This window comes from Schistocerca americana, chromosome 9 (genome assembly GCF_021461395.2).
Source record: "Schistocerca americana isolate TAMUIC-IGC-003095 chromosome 9, iqSchAmer2.1, whole genome shotgun sequence".
Lineage (NCBI taxonomy): Eukaryota > Metazoa > Arthropoda > Insecta > Orthoptera > Acrididae > Schistocerca > Schistocerca americana.
In genome coordinates, this window is record NC_060127.1 from 99,971,596 (window position 1) to 99,990,413 (window position 18,818).

The following is an 18,818-nucleotide window of genomic DNA, read 5'->3' on the forward strand; positions in this document are numbered from 1 at the left end:
TGAGGGAGAAATCATTGTAGGTACTGTTTCAGTATATTTTTCCATAATGCCAAACCCTTCAACAACGGAAAAATAGTAAAAATTCTGAAGTTGATAAGACAAGGCCTTGTAATTTTTGTACTTGTTCCCCCAGAATACACAGGGAATTGAACAAAACACTAGTTTTGTAATATATCTGAAAAGTAATGTGTACTTCTTCAGTTTTGAAAAAAGTCATTTGTGTAGTTGCACAGATTATTTTATTTGGAATAATAGTGTCACAATACCTTGTAGACTTATGTAGGCTCACATCTGTGAAGGCCTATGAACTGGGTAATATGAAAGAGTCAACATCACTTACAGGCTTGTGAATTTCGGGAAGATGCAGGAAGTGCTGTGCTGATGTTGTGAACTTTTTATAATTAATTAAATGAAATTTCCAAACAGGCATACTGCAAAAGTTTTTAGAAAAGATGATAATCTTTTAGTCACAAGCAGATCTTCTGAGCTGTATGGCCACATCATTTCCCAATGCATCAAGATTCATAAAATGACCTTTTAAGACAGTCACAATATCCTTACAACATATACAGTATTACCACTTTTGAGTAATTGCATTCGTTTTCGTATATATATATATATTGTTACAGCATCTCTATTTCATCATCAATATCAGCCATGTTCAATTTGGAAGTAGCTGAGAATGAGTAGAAAGGAATCTGTGACTGTAATAAAAGTAAGATACTTCAGTCTGCTCATTACACTACTGGAATCACTCATAAGAAAAGTCTTGATATTATGAGTGAAACTTTTGAGCATATAAAATTGAAGAAGTATGTGACCATATAAGCATGACAATTTGGTTTTCGTAACCAGAGCCTACGAATCTCATTAAAATCCGTCCGTGTGTACTGTTACACAATGTTATACAATAGTTAAAATGCTTAAACACCAAAAAGCTGACGTTTCAATAATGTTGCAGTGGTCTTCCCCAAAGAATATGTTTGAGGAAGGTACTTGCAACACAGCTGAAACGTCAGCCTTTAAGTATTTTAGCATTTCATGTGTATTGTAACATGATGTGGCAGTATATTGAGAAGGATTTTAATGGGACTACAAAGGCTATGCCTATGAAGGCTTAAAGATTAAGATACAGTAACGTACTTTTGAAATCGCTTGAGGAGCAGTTGTGGAACTGAATAATACGATACAGCAGATGTGACATGCAGACCTCTTAAGCTGGAGCAAGTGGCGGTGCAGCATTCGGAGACAGCTGCGTCAGCGGTTGACCCCCAGAGGGTTGCGTTGCGTTTCTGGCGAACCTGCGCTGCAGAGGCTGGCGCCGTCCGCGCCGCCATCGTCACCGGCGATGGAGGCTGCGGGGGCGGTCGCGGGGGCGGAAGGCAGCGTCGCCGCCGCCCCCGGGCTCCTCCGCGAGCGGCGCCAGTTAGTAGCGTCCTCCACCCCACGACGGCCCCGTGCCGGGGAACGACCTGGCGACGCGCTGCTGGCCGTGGCGGCGCCCACCCGCCCCCGGTATGGGCACGCCGCCGCCCCCGGGGGCAGTGCCGGCGCCACCCCCGGGGGACGGGACCGAGACCGTGGAGGACGCCGACGAAGAAACTGCCGCCGCCAGGGCGAGCGCGTCCTCCGCCGTCTCCTCGCCTCAGGAGGCGGCGACCGCTCCCGCCGGGGGCGGCGTCACGGTGCTCTCCTTGCGCAGCACCGACCGCTTCAGCTTGTCCACCAGCCGCGAGTGGAACTTGTTGAGCGAGCTCTGCGAGGCGGAGCTAGACGCCGCCGGCGCCGACGACTGGTGGTGGTGCCCGCCGCCCCCGTGATGGCCCCCGCCCCCGGCGTGCAGGCTCGCCGCCTTCGGGGGCGAACAGGAAGCGGACTTGCACGGCGACTGGAGAGACGCCCTGGATGACGCCCTGCTGGAGAACTGCCGGCTCATGGAGGACATGGCGACCGGCACCGAAGCCCTGTGGTGGCCCGGTGAGGCCACTCCACCCACCACAAAGTCGCTCCCTGGGGACGTCGACAGGCTGGGGCCTTCAGACTTGCTGCACTCGCTGACCTTCCTCGAGCGGGGGCACGACTGGGGGTTGGAACACTCCGAACTCCGCCTCGACCTTCCTGTCTTGTAAATATCCCAGTCGTTCTTCACCACGGGCATCATAAACGCCATGGCGCCGGTCTGCTACTGGACAGTCCCACGTGAAAAGCTTCCAAACACTCCAATACACTCACCTTCAACTGCTTCCAAAACTGGACCAGTCACTCTCCTCTCCACAAATCAGACACCTGGGTGTGTAACGACAGTCTCGTGCGGTAGTGACTACTCCTGCAGCCTGGACGCAGGGGTGACAGCCGAGCTCCAAACTCACTCCCTCGAAACGTTGCTACGGGTTCGAGATGGCGCCGCTGCCGGTTAGCCACTTCTGATGCGGCGCTGGCCGATCGAGTGTTTATAAATAAAGCGCCTTGGCTGCCGGTCGATGTGGCGAGTGCTGCGCTGGCAAGTCGATGCGCGGCCGAACGCGGGCAGTCCGAGTCGATAGAAAGTCTGCTGTCGGCGGAAAAAGTGTCGCTTCTCACTTTGAGCTCCGTTGTTGCTTTCGTCTCAGTGCTGCACGGTTCGCACCGAATACGTCGCCCTGGCTGGCAGAACCAAGTATGTCAATGTTAAACTCGTTACAGCTCGACGCATGCACACACTCCTGACCGCTGTCGAATCACTCTCAGGTCGCAGCAAAAACGATCTTCCCAAAGTACCACAGAATTAGGTCAGTTCACAGCAGTCGAATCACTACTCAGTTCCGCGAGAGGTAACTAGAGATGAACACTCACTGAAGAACCGGCGGGAGGAAAACAGAAAAAGAAACTAACAGTCAGCTTCGGAATGGTATCACGCTTGCAGTCTCTCGTGAACGTTGCCACTGGGTAAACGTCCTCTCCTCGCGCAATCACAACCTGGAATGAAGCCGCCCCACCGCTCAGATGGCGTTTATATAACGGCAGCTCCGCCTGGCGCTGCGATTGGCTGGAGCGCCGTGACGTAGGGTCCCGCCGCCCTGTGACGTCACAGGCGCCGGCGCCGAGAGCTGCAGGGCGTTCGGTAGATCGGAGCGGGGGAAGGGAGGGGAGGTACTGCAACCAGCACAAATTCCTCTGTACGTGTATGTGTGTGCGTTTACACGGGCGCTGAGGGGAGGGGAGGGAACTGCTGCGGAGAAGGGAGAGGAACGGACGGATGAAGAGGGAGAGAGAGAGACGGAGAGAGAAGGTCGGAAGCGATGGAACGGATTGCGGGAAGGGGGCGGGAGGGCGGGTACAGCGCGACGCAAGAGGAATGCGTCAGCGTGTTCCGCTGGCTCGCTACTGCGCCGTGGTTTGACCGTCCAGGGCGACGTCAGAGATTGTTAGAGGCAGAGCGCCGAAGCAGCGGCGTGCTAAACAAGTGCTAATTGCCGGCGCGTCTTCCACAGAGTGAAACGTAGGCGGTAGTGCGACAGAGGACGCAGTCCTATCAAAAGCGGAAGTGCCTGTTTAGATCACAGCGACTTTGCCTCTTGGCACTGAATCAGCGCGTTTTTTAAAAATAAACAACCTGTTCCCCTTCCTTGCTGTGGCTCACACAATGAGTAACAGTCTCTGTAGCGGCATAGTCGAATGTTAATTTTAGTTTGTGTTTGGACATGGTTCATGCCCGACGCGGCACTGTACTGGTCATCACTGGAACAGCACATAGCGTTAACCCTTGATTAGTGTGCTTGGTTTTCACACACACAAGTCAATGAATTACTCAACGTTGCCATGAAATTGAGAATAATTTGTGCATCAACACGTTTCTAGCTCACTTTCACAAGCTGCAGATGACTACTGTTGTTACTCTGCGTTTAGCTTCTTTTGTGAAGAAAAACAGGCACGTTCTTCGTCGCTTGGGTTTATCAAACCTCACGACAGTAGTGGAGCTTCTGTGTTATCACAGGTATGATGAGTTGAAAGTGTAATACCGGTTGTGTTGTATGCAGTGCTGTTTTTCTGGGGGAACGCTGGGGGACTCGTACCCCTAAACTTTTTCGTCGACAAAGTAATTTTTTTAATATGTTGAGAACTTGGAAGAGAGCCAAAGATTTATTTCACGGACGTAATTTTTTTACTTCATTTTTTCGTGTTGGTAATTGCAATACGAACGATACCAGTGCCATTTTTGGTGGGAAAAGCGATGTCATTGACTGTTTCAAACAGAAAACTAACAAACTATTTTACTTGTTCTCCTGCATCTAAAAAACAGTCAGTAATTTGTGTGCGAGTGAAAAGCCAGGAAGTTCAACATCAGTGGATGACGAAAGTGAAACTGTAAACCTGAGCACTGAACCTATGTGTGAAAATGCAGTGAACGAACGAGAGCATGATAGAAAATTAAGTGATCATCCAGAGTGTTGGACTTTGGAACGATATCTTTTTTTTTGTTTTTTTCTTTGTAATACGACGTGTTGATTATGTCATGGCTAAAAGCAGACGGGTGGTGTCCCATGCTTCAGTTATAAGTAATTTTCGCTGCATTATATCCAATGTCGGAGTACCCTCAAACTTTATTTTAGAAAAAAAGCACTGGTTATATGTAGCCTATGAGTTGATTCTTCATAACCCAGATTGTTCAGCAAGTACTCTCCAACCACTATCATCTCAGAAAACTTATTAGGTAAGAAATTTCCATGGTGTAAAGAATCTTAAGTATTTAGCCAAGACTGAAAAAGAAATTTAACACAAAAACCAATCAAGCTGCCCCTAAAAAGAAAAACTAGCACAAAGCAGGTGTGTCGTATTTCCTAGACCCAAAGATACAAATACTAAACTTCGCTACGGTACACGTTCTAAATTCTTCTGTTTGTATGACATTGTTCCAACAAGTGAAAGGTATTCCAGTAATGAAAAAGACAGGGAGTGAACATCTTTGGCCTAACTATTATATGTAAGCAAACAATACATTACAAGTACAATTAGAACAGTATAAAATTGTGCTTATCACGTCTCTTTTTTTGATAATGTGAGCATTGTGGTTGAAAATTACAAAACTTATCAGAATCCCGAGAAAATAATGTTGTTTTGTGGAAAACGAAAACTTTTTGCAATTTATGTATTCTATCATGGTTCACTGACAATGTTTTCACAAATAATTAATACAACATCATGTTTTTTTTCCAAATTCTAACTCAAGCATTTAGTATGAAGTTACACAAAATTTACCACATTATAGATGTTAAACTGTTTGACCACAAGAACGAAGAGTTAAACCGTGCGTAATGTTAAATCTCATCCTTTTTTTTTTCTTTTTATCGCACGCTGGTCTTATGATGCTACGGCTCAAAGTGTCTATGACCGCAAACGTCTTGTAATGTTTCGACAACGACATGCCATTCAGACAAGTCGTATATTTCATGCTCCTTAAATTTGTACTGATTTTATGTTACCACATACACTACATGAGCCACATATTTTTTGTTTCAGTTTTCACTTTTACGCTTGATAACGACTATAAAATCGAAATCGCGATAGTGCGAAATAAAAGAAGAATAAAGAATTTACAGTCAAATGACGGGAATTTCGTTCAGAAAGTAAATTACGACCGTGGTCCCCAACGAAGGTAAGCACACGTCATTAAGAGCGGAACTGTTTCGTCTCGCTTTGCAGCAGATGGCATGACAAGTATTTACGTTCTTTATAGCCGAATCATCGCAAATGGTCAACAAATACATCTTCACTAAATACTTTCACGTTTTCTTAAGTTTGTGCACTCTCCACCGTGACTTGTAAATGACAGTAGTAAGCGCTCAATACGAAAAACTATTTACGGCTGTCTAATAAAACCCAAAACCTGTTTATGACGAAATAATAAAACAATCTCGACAAAGTGCTATGTAATTCCACACAATTTTCTCCTATTAAGGCGAATCAAAGTTCGTTTAATACAAAAAGACTTCGCTTCTTCAACGAGGATACATGCTTTTTTTTAGCCGCTACGTACCTAAATCTGTTGATTTCTTTCTTCGTTGAATTTGCCAAATAAAACAGTGATTGCTACTGAAGCTACGCCACCGCTTCTCTTTGGGTATTGCCATTGTCATCGTCAAAACACTTCACTCGTTTTTCGAATTCGCAAATAGGTGTGTCGAAATCGAATATTTGTGTTCACGTTTTATATTAACGACCTAGCAGCCAATATTAATAATAATCTCAGGCGATTCACAGACGGTGCAGCTATTTTTAATGAAGTACTTTCCGAAAAAAAGGGGCAAATGTTCAGACAGACAGATACTGATGAAATTTCCAAGCGGTGTAAGTATTCGCAACTTGCTTTAAATGTTCAGATATATAAAACTGCGCAATTCCCGAAACGAAAAAACTTAGTACCTTCTGACAATGCAAGTGAGTCACAGTTCGAATCGTTCGGCCCAAACAAATACCTGCGTGTAACAATCTCTTGGGGTAAATGGAACGATCGCATAGGCCCGGTCTTAGGTAAGGCATGCGGTAGGCTTCACTTCACTGATATAAAAATAGGATAATATGATCAGTCTACAAAGCAGATTGCATAAAAACACTCGTGCGACCAATCCTAAGAGTGTGTGCTGAAATGTGAGAACTCTCAGCTTTTTAAAGAAAACAAACGTAATTCGCATTTTACATCTATATCTACATCTTCATGGATACTCTGAAAATCACATTTAAGTGCCTGGCAGAGGATTCCTCGAACCACCTTTATAATAATTCTCTATTATTCCACTCTGGTACAGTGAGTGGAAAAAACGAGCTCCTATTTCTCTCCGTGCGGGCTCTGATTTCTCTTATGTTATTATAATGATCGTTTCTCCCTATGTAAGTCGGCGTCAACAAAATATTTTGGCATTCGGAGGAGAAAATTGGTGATCGAAATTTCGCGAGAAGATTCTGCCACAGCGAAAAACGGTTTTGTTTTAATGATGTCCACCCCAAATTCGGTATCATTTCAGTGACACTCTCTCCCCTATTTCGTGACAATACAAAACGTGCTGCCGATGTTTGAATTTTCTCGATGTAATCCGTCAACCCCATCTGGTAAGGATACCACACCGTGCAGCAGTATTCTAAAAGTGGACGGACAAGCGTAGTGTAGGCGGTCTCTTTAGTAGCTCTGTTACATTTTCTAAGTATCCTGTCAATAAAACACAGTCTTTGGTTAGCCTTCCAGTTTAAGTTGTTCAGAATTGTAATTCTTAAGTATGTAGTTTAATTTACGGCCTTTCAATTTGACTGATTTCTCGTGTAACCGAAGTATAACGGATTCCATTCAGCACTCATGTAGATGACCTCACACGTTTTATTATTTAGGGTCAGTTGCCAATTTTCGCACCATTCAGATATATTTTCTAAATCGTTTTGCAATTTGCTTTAATCTTCTGATGACTTCACTAGTCGATAAACGACAGCATCATCTGCAAACAATCGAAGACGGCTGGTCAGATTATCTCCTATACATATGAGGAACAACAAAGGGCCTATAAGACGACCTGGAGGGACACCAGCAATCACTTCTGTTTTACTCGATGACTTCCCATCAATTACTACGAACTGTGACCTCTCTGACAGGAAACCACAAATCCAGTCACGTAACTGAGACGATATTTCATAAACACGCAACAGTGTCAAAAGCCTTCTGGAAATCTAGAAATACAAAATCAATTTGAATTCCCTTGTCAATAACACACTTCATCCGAGTAAAGAGCTACTTGTGTTTCATAACAACGATGTTTCCTAAAGCCGTCGTGACTACGTGTCAATAGATCGTTCTCTTCAAAGTAATCCATAGTGTTAGAACACAATATATGTTCAAAAATCCTGCTGCTTATCGACATTAATGATATGGCCCTGTAATTTAGCGGATTACTACTATTACCTTTGTTGAATTTTGATGTGACCTGTGCAACTTTCCAGTCTTTGGGTACGGATCTTTCGTCGAGTGAACTGTTGTATTTGACTGTTAAGTATGGAGCTATTGTATGAGCATACTCTGAAAGGAACCTAACTAGCATACAGCTGGACTGGAAGACTTGCTTTTGTTAAGTGATTTATGTTGCTTCACTACTCCGAGGATATTTACTTCAACGTTAATAATGTTGGCAGCTGTCCTTGATTCGAATTCTGGAATATTTACTTCGTCTTCTTTGCTGTGTTTAGTAACTCCGCTTTGGCAGCACTGTCGTCTACGGGATTTCCACTGCTACCGCGCAGAGAAGGCATCGATTCCGTCTTGCCGCTGGGATATTTCACATACCACCAGAATCTCTTTGGATTTTCTGCCAGGTTTCGAGACAAAGTTTCTTTGTGGAAACTATTATAAGCATCTCGCACTAAATTTTGAGCTTCTATAAAAGATCGCCAATCTTGGAGATTTTGCGTCTGTTTAAATTTGGCATGTTTTTTTCCGTTGTTTCTGCAGCAGTGTTCTGAGCCGTTTTGTGTGCTAAGGAGGATCAGCTCCGTCGTTTGTTAATTTATTTGGTATAAATGTCTCAAATTCTTTACAGGCGAATGGAAAAACTGGTAGAAGCGGACCTTGGGGGAGATCAGTTTGGATTCCATAGAAATATTGGAACAGGTGAGGCAATACTGACCTTACGAGTCACCTTAGAAGAAAGATTAAGTAAAGGCAAACCTACGTTTCTAGCATTTGTAGACTTAGAGAAAGCTTTTGACAATGTCGACTGGAATACTCTCTTTCAAATTCTGAAGGTGCCAGGGGTAAAATACAGGGAGCGAAAGGCTATTTACAATTTGTACAGAAACCAGATGGCAGTTATAAGAGTCGAGGGGCATGAAAGGGAAGCAGTGGTTGGGAAGGAAGTGAGACAGGGTTGTAGCCTCTCCCCGATGTTATTCAATCTGTATATTGAGCAAGCAGTAAAGGAAACAAAAGAAAAATTCTGAGTAGGTATTAAAATCCACGGAGAAGAAATAAAAACTTTGAGGTTCGCCGATGACATTGTAATTCGGTCAGAGACAGCAAAGGACTTGGAAGAGCAGTTGAACGGAATGGGCAGTGTCTTGAAAGGAGGATATAAGATGAACATCAACAAAAGCAAAACGAGGATAATGGAATGTAGTCGAATTAAGTCTGGTGATGCTGCGGGAATTAGATGAGGAAATGAAACACTTAAAGTAGTAAAGGAGTTTTGCTATTTCGGGAGCAAAGTAACTGATGATGGTCGAAGTAGAGAGGATATAAAATTTAGACTGGCAATGGCATGGAAAGCGTTTCTGAAGAAGAGGAATTTGTTAACATCGAGTATAGATTTAAGTGTCAGGAAGTCGTTTCTGAAAGTATTTGTATGGAGTGCAGCCATGTATGGAAGTGAAACGTGGAAGGTAAATAGTTTGGACAAGAAGAGAATAGAAGCTTTCGAAATGTGGTGCTACAGAAGAATGTTGAAGATTAGATGGGTAGATCACATAACTAATGAGGAGGTATTGAATAGGATTGGGGAGAAGAGCACAACTTGACTACAAGAAGGGATCGGTTAGTAGGACATGTTCTGAGGCATCAAGGGATCACCATTGGAGGGCAGCGTGGAGCGTAAAAATCGTTGAGGGAGACCAAGAAATGAATACACTAAGCAGATTCAGAAGGATGTAGGTTGCAGTAGGTACTGAGAGATGAAGAACCTTGCACAGAATAGAGTAGCATGGAGAGTTGCATCAAACCAGTCTCGGGACTGAAGACCACAACAACAACAACAACAAATGTCTCAATTGCTCCCGATACTATTTCTTTGAATTCAAGCCACATAGGGTCTACATCTATATTGTTAATTTGGAAGGAGTGAGATTGTCTCTTGGGAACGTGTCAAGTGAATTTTTGTCTATTTTTCTGAATAGGTGTATTTTTCGTTTGTTTTTGGAGGATTTGGGGGTTAGAATATTCGATCTCGCTGCCAAAACCCTGTGTTCACTAATCCCAGTATCCGTTATGATGCTTGTTGTTAAGTCAGGATTATTTGTTTCTAAGAGAATGAAATTTTCACTCTACAGCGGAGTGTGCGCTCATATGAAACTTCCTGGCAGATTAAAACTGCATGCCGGACCGAGACTCGAACTCGGGACCTTTGCCTTTCGCGGGTAAGTGCTCTACCAAATGAGCTACCCAAGCACGACTCACGCCCCGTCATTCTAGAAACATCCCCCAGGCTGTGGCTAAGCCATGTCTCCGCAATATCCTTCGAGTCTCGGTCCGGCACACAGTTTTAATCTGCCAGGATGTTTGTAAGAGGTTAGCTGTGTTGACAGAACCGTTTTCTATTCGCGTGGGCTCATGAACTAACTGCGAGAAATAATTATCAGAGAATGCATTTAGCACAATTTCGGATGATATTTTATGCGTACCTCCGTGTTTAAACACGTATTTTCGCCAACCTCCCCTTTTTTATTCATCATGTTTACGTATTTATCCCTCAACATAATCACAGTGGCGACAAACATATTTCTCATAACAATAGACCATTTTATTGATGTCGTCGCTATAGAATGTTTGGCTTCGTCGACGGAACCACAATCGCGCCTGTGTTTGCATCGCTTCGTAGCTATCGAAGTGAAGTCCTCGAAGCTGTCCTATAAGTTCCGGAAACAGAGGAATATCGGATGGGACCAAGTGGGGACTGTGTGGAGGATGACCGACGAGATTTAACCGAAGGTGTGGTTGTTGCAAATATCGCAGCGCTCTTTAGTGGTGTGGATTGTCATGTTGAACGAGAGGGTGTTCCATGTGTAGCCGAACGCTTCGAATTTAAAACTCGATTTCAGCACGCTGTTTCTCGCATACCGACATTGTTACGTTGCACAGCGCCATTTTACGCGCTACAATTCGGAGCCCTCTAGCAGCAGCCTGAAACGTCTTTGCACTGTAATCACGGAATTGCACTTCGCAAACTCCAAAACACAAAATGATTTCTGCTGCAGAGTAGCCATTTTAAACATATGACGGTTACCAAGCAAAACAGAAGACACCTGACATCTAGTGGCTATTAATATAAACTAATCCGATAATAATAAGAATAAACCTAACGTAAACAAACACAACCGCGATGATTGGTCAGAAGCCGTAGCACACGGACACTGGTGTTACGCTCTTGGAAGTAGGTCCTACTTATGTATTTGATATCTTATTACTAAGTTACGTTAAATGAAACTTTAAGATATTCAAATGTATTAACAGCCATCAACGTCTTTCTTCATCACGCTTTAGCTACGTAGTTTTTATTTCCGTAGCGTTGTGCTCTGATTGTCGCGCTGTTAATGCGCATTATGAAAATGGCTGAGGCTGCTTTTTGTTCTGTAATGAAACACGCGCGTGGAACACGGTTAAAAAGTGCCGAGAAGTAGGCTGTTCTTAATGTTTTTCATAAATTTACGAAGATAATAGGCTTTGAAGTTTTCCCAACGTTGAATGTACAGCAGCTGAGTGTGTAGCGCAGTCGGAAACGGTATAGAATGCAGGTTCAAATCCTAGCAGTAACGTTTTTTTTCTCGTTCAGTTTGAAATACCTACATCTCGTAATTAAAAACTCATCATCATTTTTTATGAATAATGCACTTCTTCTTGTTTCTAATTACATATTGAATGCGAAATTCCTGTTTCCATTTCAAATACAAATTCTTAATTATCGATGTCTTATGAAAAACTGTTCGTAAGAGTTGTTTAACCCTTTCGTGGGCAAAATTATTGAGCAGTTTTTTTTTAATGAATGGAGAGCAGATGGAAGTTAACAAGCTGTTATATTTATCATACAGAATATCAAATTTGCTCCAACTGTGAAAGTGAGGTCACACAGCAAGGTGGGAAGTATTCTTCCCACTGCCCTTCCTTGGAGTTAAATGACAAAAACAACTTTTTCAATATATGTCATATTTATTTGATAAATTTACTTCTCTTGTTGCAATGACTGTTCACAATTACTTGCCACGAAATTTTCTGAAACATGGGTCTATGCAAAGTGGTATTTGACAATATGTACAAACACAGCGAGTGCTCTTTCCCGCAGCTTTGGTACTACAATGACGGTACGTCCAGTAGGTTTCTCCTAAAATGGGTCAATGCTCCCCTACAGCCACATGACCAAAATCTTCAGGTACTTTACCCCTTTTTGCCAGAAAGACGGGTTTTTGTCCACGCCTTTTTTGGGATGAGAAGCCAGCGATCAGCTGTGCTGGCTAGATGGATCCTGTATGTGAGCTGATCATGCTGTCCACTTATTCTTTTACTTATTTTCCACAGGATAAAACTGTTCACTGCAGCAACATCCACCAGGAAATAAAATATTCTGTGCCACCATTTTACAGAACGTCTGCCAATACCATACCTCTCTCGTAATTGATCAAACTTATCGACACCACCTATTATTTTGTTGTATTCTGCCACAACTTCAGAACAAGAAATCTCTGTACTAGTACCATCCTTGTTTTTCCTTTTCACTGTTGCTGTTTCTCATGGGTCATGAATTGAGGACAGGAAAGTGAGTGGACTGTTATCCATCATTTTACTGCAGAAAAGGCTCCTTTTGTTTCAAACTGGAATTCTCCTCATTCCAATTTTACGTTTTCCTTCATAAATTTGGGTAAATCAAAAGTATTTACCTTATACTATAGCTTTGAGGAAAAAATCACAAAATGTCACGCAAAGAGCACTGAAAGGCTCCTCAACGGAGCAACACTCAGCCATACAATTCCTCTGCGCGAAGGTACAGCTAAAACGGCGCGATCTTCCGATTGGAAGCCGTACCCTATACTGTTTACTAGGTGGGAACTGTGAATCCCACGGGACTAGGAGCGAGTTCATTGTAGTGGGAAGCATGTTTCCCACGGCTCACGAAAGGGTTAAATCAAGAGAACATAACAATTTAATTTTTAAGGTAAAAATGGAAAACCAAATCCTCTTTATTTGGACTATGTCCATCGTTTTATACCACAGAGGTAGATAAGCACCGTAGAAACATGAAGAACAATCATTTTCACGGCATCGAGCACATCATACAAAAGCTGCGTTTTTACATTTGCTACTGTGCGATTGCAATATGAACACAACAGAACTTATCTGGAGTCAAGCTGCGGGATTTGTCCCGAGAAGTGACAAGACTATTTAGCTGCCAGACGTTCTGGAACTAACGCACGCAGCTTTTCCACACGTTACTGCCGAACGCTGGCGGGATATAGAACGGCTCGTCATAAAAGAAGAAGACAAAATGCTGCACCTGTTTGGCTTCGTGGATTCCGTGTTGATAGGCCCGTTATCAACGTAGCAGGTGACACTTCCAGAACTGAAATGTATTTCTCAGATTCGGATAAGGAAGGGGCTAACAGATTAGCAGACGACTAACTGTCAGTAATACCTTCAGTGGCTTCAATATTTAACTATACGACGAAATCCTTCAATACTCTCTTACGTTATACAAAGCTTATGCAGAAAAATTACCCAGTGGTTAAGTCAGGAATTTCCATCATTCTTGTTTTTAATTACAATAATACGTGAACTAGAAACAATAATGTGTTGCAGTTTTCGCCTAGTGGTCTAAGGAGCGTATTGTGGGAGATTTGCAGTGTACTATTTCATTCTGCTTAAGAATTAAATGACATTCGAACCTGTATTGGCCCTCTACTCCTCTCTTTTTACGTGTCAACTGCAGCTGGCCACGTCACTGCAGGCTATCTGTACCAGCTGACCGACCAGTGCTGTCCAAGTTAAATGCACCGGTAAAGCTGTTGTCCCGTATTACCGCTAAGTCGATGTGTGCGTAACGCACAGCACAAAATGCACCCTTGTTATGGTACTTGACAGTACCGGAGACAGTTGGCTGTACTCCCACGTGAAACGGAAATCCAATGAGGTTGCAGCAAACGCGGAAGAATATATAGTGCAATGTTTACATCAGGTTTATTCTTATGATGAACGGATTATAGACAATGTATTCGTTTCTCCAGTATCCGAGCTGAAGCGCAGCGATCGATATTTTGGACAAAATAATACTTTGTTATTAGTTTATTCTTTTTGAAACACCCTGTATATTCAGTGGGCACGTGATGTATGTTTCTAGTCAGGCAACAATATCAGGTAGGCTGCTGGAAAATCTAAACACAGGGTGTAACGGGCATAAGGGCAGATATTTTTATTGGTGATGGTAGAAGGTACTAAACAAAACTACACTAGTATTTACTTCATTTGAAAACTTAATAGTTATAGCTATTCGGAGTAGTATGTTTTTAGGTTGGTTAGTACCTCCAAGTACATGTGACAAGAGCAAGTGATTGATGCTTGTTTTCCCCTGGACAGCAAGTCACGTGTTGATGTATGGACGCGTGGACGCAAAATGGGTACTCTATACTGCAGGCGTAATCAAATAAGCGTAGCACCTATGACGAAAAAAAAAATCTGGTATCAAACGATTCGATGTGTTTACAGGAAGACTGTTTGGCGCAGAAAGTAGCAACCAACCTCTGACGTGTGTTCATATTAACCCATTTCTGCCTGAATTATTTTTTTCTTTTGATTTCTGCAAATTAGATATTTATGTGTGTATTGTCATCAAAGAAAAGCAATACAACAATCAAAACAAAAAAATAATCAATAATTGAAACAAAAAAGGGCGTAACATTATGTCACGCTAGGCAGAACATACATTTTAGGCAGAATATATGACAGAAAGTAAAATAATACACTGTATGTGATTTACATCAAGTTCAGGCGACAGTACTCACTTTCTGTAATATGGCACAACACATTCTATGCACAAACCAACATCACATTTGCAGCACATTGTTGTTGAAGTTCCTTTGCTGTTTTCCGCCGCAAAGCGTCTTCTTTTTTTCTGTGAAACCATGGCTACCAGATGATTTGTTTCATCATATCTAATATCATGCAGCAATCTGCCTTGGTTTGAATTACCTGCAGAGCGTCCAGGACCTCTTTGTACTGCAGCATTGGAAGTCAGGTAACATTTCACAATGTAGCGCTGAAGTGCAGCTGAGGCATATTTATACCAGTCTTTCTATGAAGAAGCCACCCATTATGTATAGAGATATCTAGAAGTCATGTAAAAATTGGCCACCACCATTTCTTTCCTCTGACACTCGCTCTATATAACGCTACATTTTCATCAATTCGGTCAGTTCCTCCCATATTTTTGTTGTATTCTCCATTTACATTAGGTCGAGGTACAAGTATTCTTTTCTTCTCTTGTCTAGAGTATCGGGCAAAGGTGCTGACTGAAAAAAAATGGTTCAAATGGCTCTGAGCACTATGGGACTTAACATCTGACGTCATCAGTCCCCTAGAACTTAGAACTACTTAAATCTAACTAACCTAAGGACATCACACACATCCATGCTCGAGGCAGGATTCGAACCTGCGACCGTAGCGGTCGCGCAGTTCCAGACTGTAGCGCCTAGAACCGCTCGGCCAATCCGGCCAGCTGCTGACTGGACTGATACCATGGCTTGTGGAAGCAGTTGTTACTGTAGAATAATCTAGCCATCTGGCAACGATTATTCCACTTTCCTTGGTGCTCTTGTAATCAAAATTTCCTATTTCCTTTTGGACAGAGTGTTAGAAGGTATGAGATGACACTCTTTAGGCAGACGATTTTCAGGAATAGTCCCAGTTGCACCAAAACCTCGTTGCTTCAGGTAAATCAACAATGTTTGTGATGTAAACAGGCTGTCAAAATAAAACCTGTAGGGAAGATGTTTGTTCTTTTCAGGAAGAGAATCAATCATTTGAATCGAAGGAGCAGCACATTTTCCAAATGCTTTCTCATATTTTTCATTCCTCTGAGGATCAGCTCCTTAGTATATTTGAAAGTCCACTAGATAACCTAGCTTGTGTTTAGACACCATGCTTTTGTACCCAAATCTAATGGGCTTACCTTTCAGAAACTGTTTACATCCATGTCTGCAAAAATACGTAAGACAAATCTTGCTCAGGCTGAAAGTGGAGAGCAAACTTTTTTCTTAGCATATTTATTAATGGACGAAGTTTCCACATTCTATCATTGTAATCTATTTTTGTGTTGTCACACGAGCGAATGAATCTCATAATTGTTTCAAACCTGTCCCTTCTCATCGTGCTGTGGACCATTTAATTTGTCATGTCCAATCCAGAATCCCAGTAATATCTTTTTCTAGGTAAAGGATTTTAGCCAGAAAGAATTAGAATTCCTAGAAAACCTTTTATCTCTTCAATGTTATTTCTGGATCTGAGCAGTTCTTGAACAAAGCATACTTCGTCGATTCAGTGAAAAGAAATTCAATTACTTCGTCGTTCCAAAATAATTCGATGCACTGAACTGGAGACAAGTTTCTGTATTTACTATAAACACTCTCAGGAAATACAGAACTGACACTATGCAGATTGTCTTTTTTCCAATCTCTGATTATAATCAGGAGAGAAATTAATCTCAGGATCATTACCCAACCGGTTTTTACTTGCTAAAGCCACCTCTGCACCAGCCTGGAGTTGCCTTGGTCCAAGATTATTGACGTTGCCCCCCCCCCCCCCCAGAATTTTCATCCGAATCCACGTTAGCTTCAGGAGATTCAATAAATATTTCTGTTCCATCTTCTTCCTCCCCTTCACGAACAGTCAGGATCTCATGGAGAGATAGACCTCTAAAGAGAACGAATCGTTATTTTCACTGTTTTTCCTAGCGTGACATATATGCAACACAAAATTAAAACTGTATTTGGAGCCACAAAAATAAGAATTTCATTCTGTAGATAGCCATTAACATAAATTTCAGTACTTTTAACATTATAATCAACCATAATTTAAACAAATTATATTATGATTTGCGATAAAAAATGATACTTACTTCTTATTCCAAGACATAATCTCACTCAGAAAAGCACCAGTCACTGACCACTTAATGCTTGCAACTGGCTGAAACCTACCTAACCATGAACAACAAAACCTCCTTATCTGAAAGCCATACACCAATAGCCACTCCAAACGCAGGCATTGTTGCCAACGAGAGGAAACAATGACAGGCTGTTCCGTGACATATATTTTACGCTAGGCAGAAATGGGTTAAGACACCGCATGTAGAAATATCTGCAGCTATACCTGTTCCATCCTGTATATGTACTACCGTGTCTTCCACTAGCAATTTGAGGTGTAAACGCACTTTGACTTTTAGGTTACTACATTTCTACATCTGTAAAATCTCTGTTGTTTGTGTGCCATGTGAAGTTGAAAATGTATATTTAAAACGAGCCTTAGAGTTCTTTCTGCTGGAACATTACTTAAAATTTGTAATTCCAGTGCCGCGCGGAGTGGCCGCGTGGTTAGAGGCATCATGTAACGAATCGGGTGGCCCCTCCCACCGGAAATTCGAGTCCTCCCTTGGGCATGGGTGTGTGTGTTGTCCTTAGCGTAAGTTAGCTTAAGTAGTGTGTAAGTCGAAGGACCGATGACCTCAGCAGTTAGGTCCCTTAGGAATTCACACACATTTTTTGTAATTCCAGTGCCATAATACGATAGCACGTGCAAATTACTCCTTATTTACAGGGAAATGACGTTCAACTGGCTACATCCAACAAACAAAAACGTGGCGTAATCCCCTGATCCACATGTAGATGAGGGTGTAAGCCCTTGAAAAGTGTCGTAGGAGACAATAAAAGTGACAGTCACAGATTACTGTCTTAATTTTACTTTTAAGTTACGAGCAGTCGCAGTTTGCAAACCGCAGTCGATTATGGGCCATGTAACTTTATGCTACGTGATGATTCGAAGGTCGTATTATGACATACAGTGCAGATTCCGCTAAAAGTAAAATGTCGACGTAATACTGTGAATAACAGCATTTCACAGGCGGTCGAAAAAACATCTTCGCTCGTCTGGAGCTGAGAGCACGTAATCCCCACTTGCTTTATCTCTGGACTCCCACTCTCGTCCCTTTATCACGATTTCGTCTTCCGCTCTGATTCTTCACGACGAAGCTCGAGTGAAGCGCAACTCGCTAAGTCACGCTGAGACATCACACAGTTATTATCTTAAACGGAGGGAGAAGGTCGTCTGCAGCATAGCGCCACGGCGGAAGAAGATGCGAAGCGGAACATCGATAACGGCCTCCGCGAGATGTCGTCACAGTTGCGCACTCATATCGCTCCTGTGAAATTCGGCCTTTCCACACGTTGCACCACTTACGCAATACTTCGTCGTCCGTTGTCGTCACAACGCGCCGGAACCAATGTTTTCGAAGCTAGTTTAACCAGGAAACAGGACCATCGCTAGGTGTTTTGCCACCCTAGCCAAAAATTGAAAAATTACACCCCGTCTTTTCTACTACCCCGATATCGTCCCCTCCCCGCTCAGCCATAACCATCATCCAACGCCACAACAATGCAAATCTGCATTAAACTAATGTGACCAGATTTCATTTTCATGCTTTGTCCTCAGTTTCTTTAAAACTGATTGAGGACAACAAATGTTTGAAATTTCCCAAAATAAATAGGTAGAATATGCTGAACATTTTAGCCTAAAACTCAATGTTTGAAATTTCCCAAAATAAATAGGTAGAATATGCTGAACATTTTAGCCTCAAACTCAACTGAATACACCAGTGCAGACAAATGTGGCCTCAGTTACTTATTTTATTTAATTGCACGAAAATGGAATAACAAAAGTGTGTAACTATTTTCTGGTGCGAATGAATTTTTTCTTAAATTTAGAAATAATGCCACACAGATGGGAGACATGTCGAAGCATCAAACTAGAGCACATGGACGATTGTGGTGTTATTCTGTTTTTGTTT

The 18,818-nt window shown here is 42.4% G+C and overlaps 1 protein-coding gene across 1 annotated transcript; it reads right to left on the reverse strand.

The window, feature by feature from the left end:
- Window positions 1-1,107: 1,107 nt before the first annotated feature.
- Window positions 1,108-2,949, reverse strand: LOC124550897. Its single transcript, XM_047125674.1, has one exon. The coding sequence runs from the start codon at window positions 2,168-2,170 to the stop codon at window positions 1,646-1,648; it is 525 nt and encodes a 174-aa protein (XP_046981630.1). The 5' UTR covers window positions 2,171-2,949; the 3' UTR covers window positions 1,108-1,645.
- Between the last annotated feature and the right edge of the window lie 15,869 nt (window positions 2,950-18,818).

What these genes read in the sequence shown, in the direction of transcription:
- LOC124550897 (XM_047125674.1), bottom strand. Translation starts at nt 2,170, where the DNA reads ATGGCGTTTATGATGCCCGTGGTGAAGAACGACTGGGATATTTACAAG.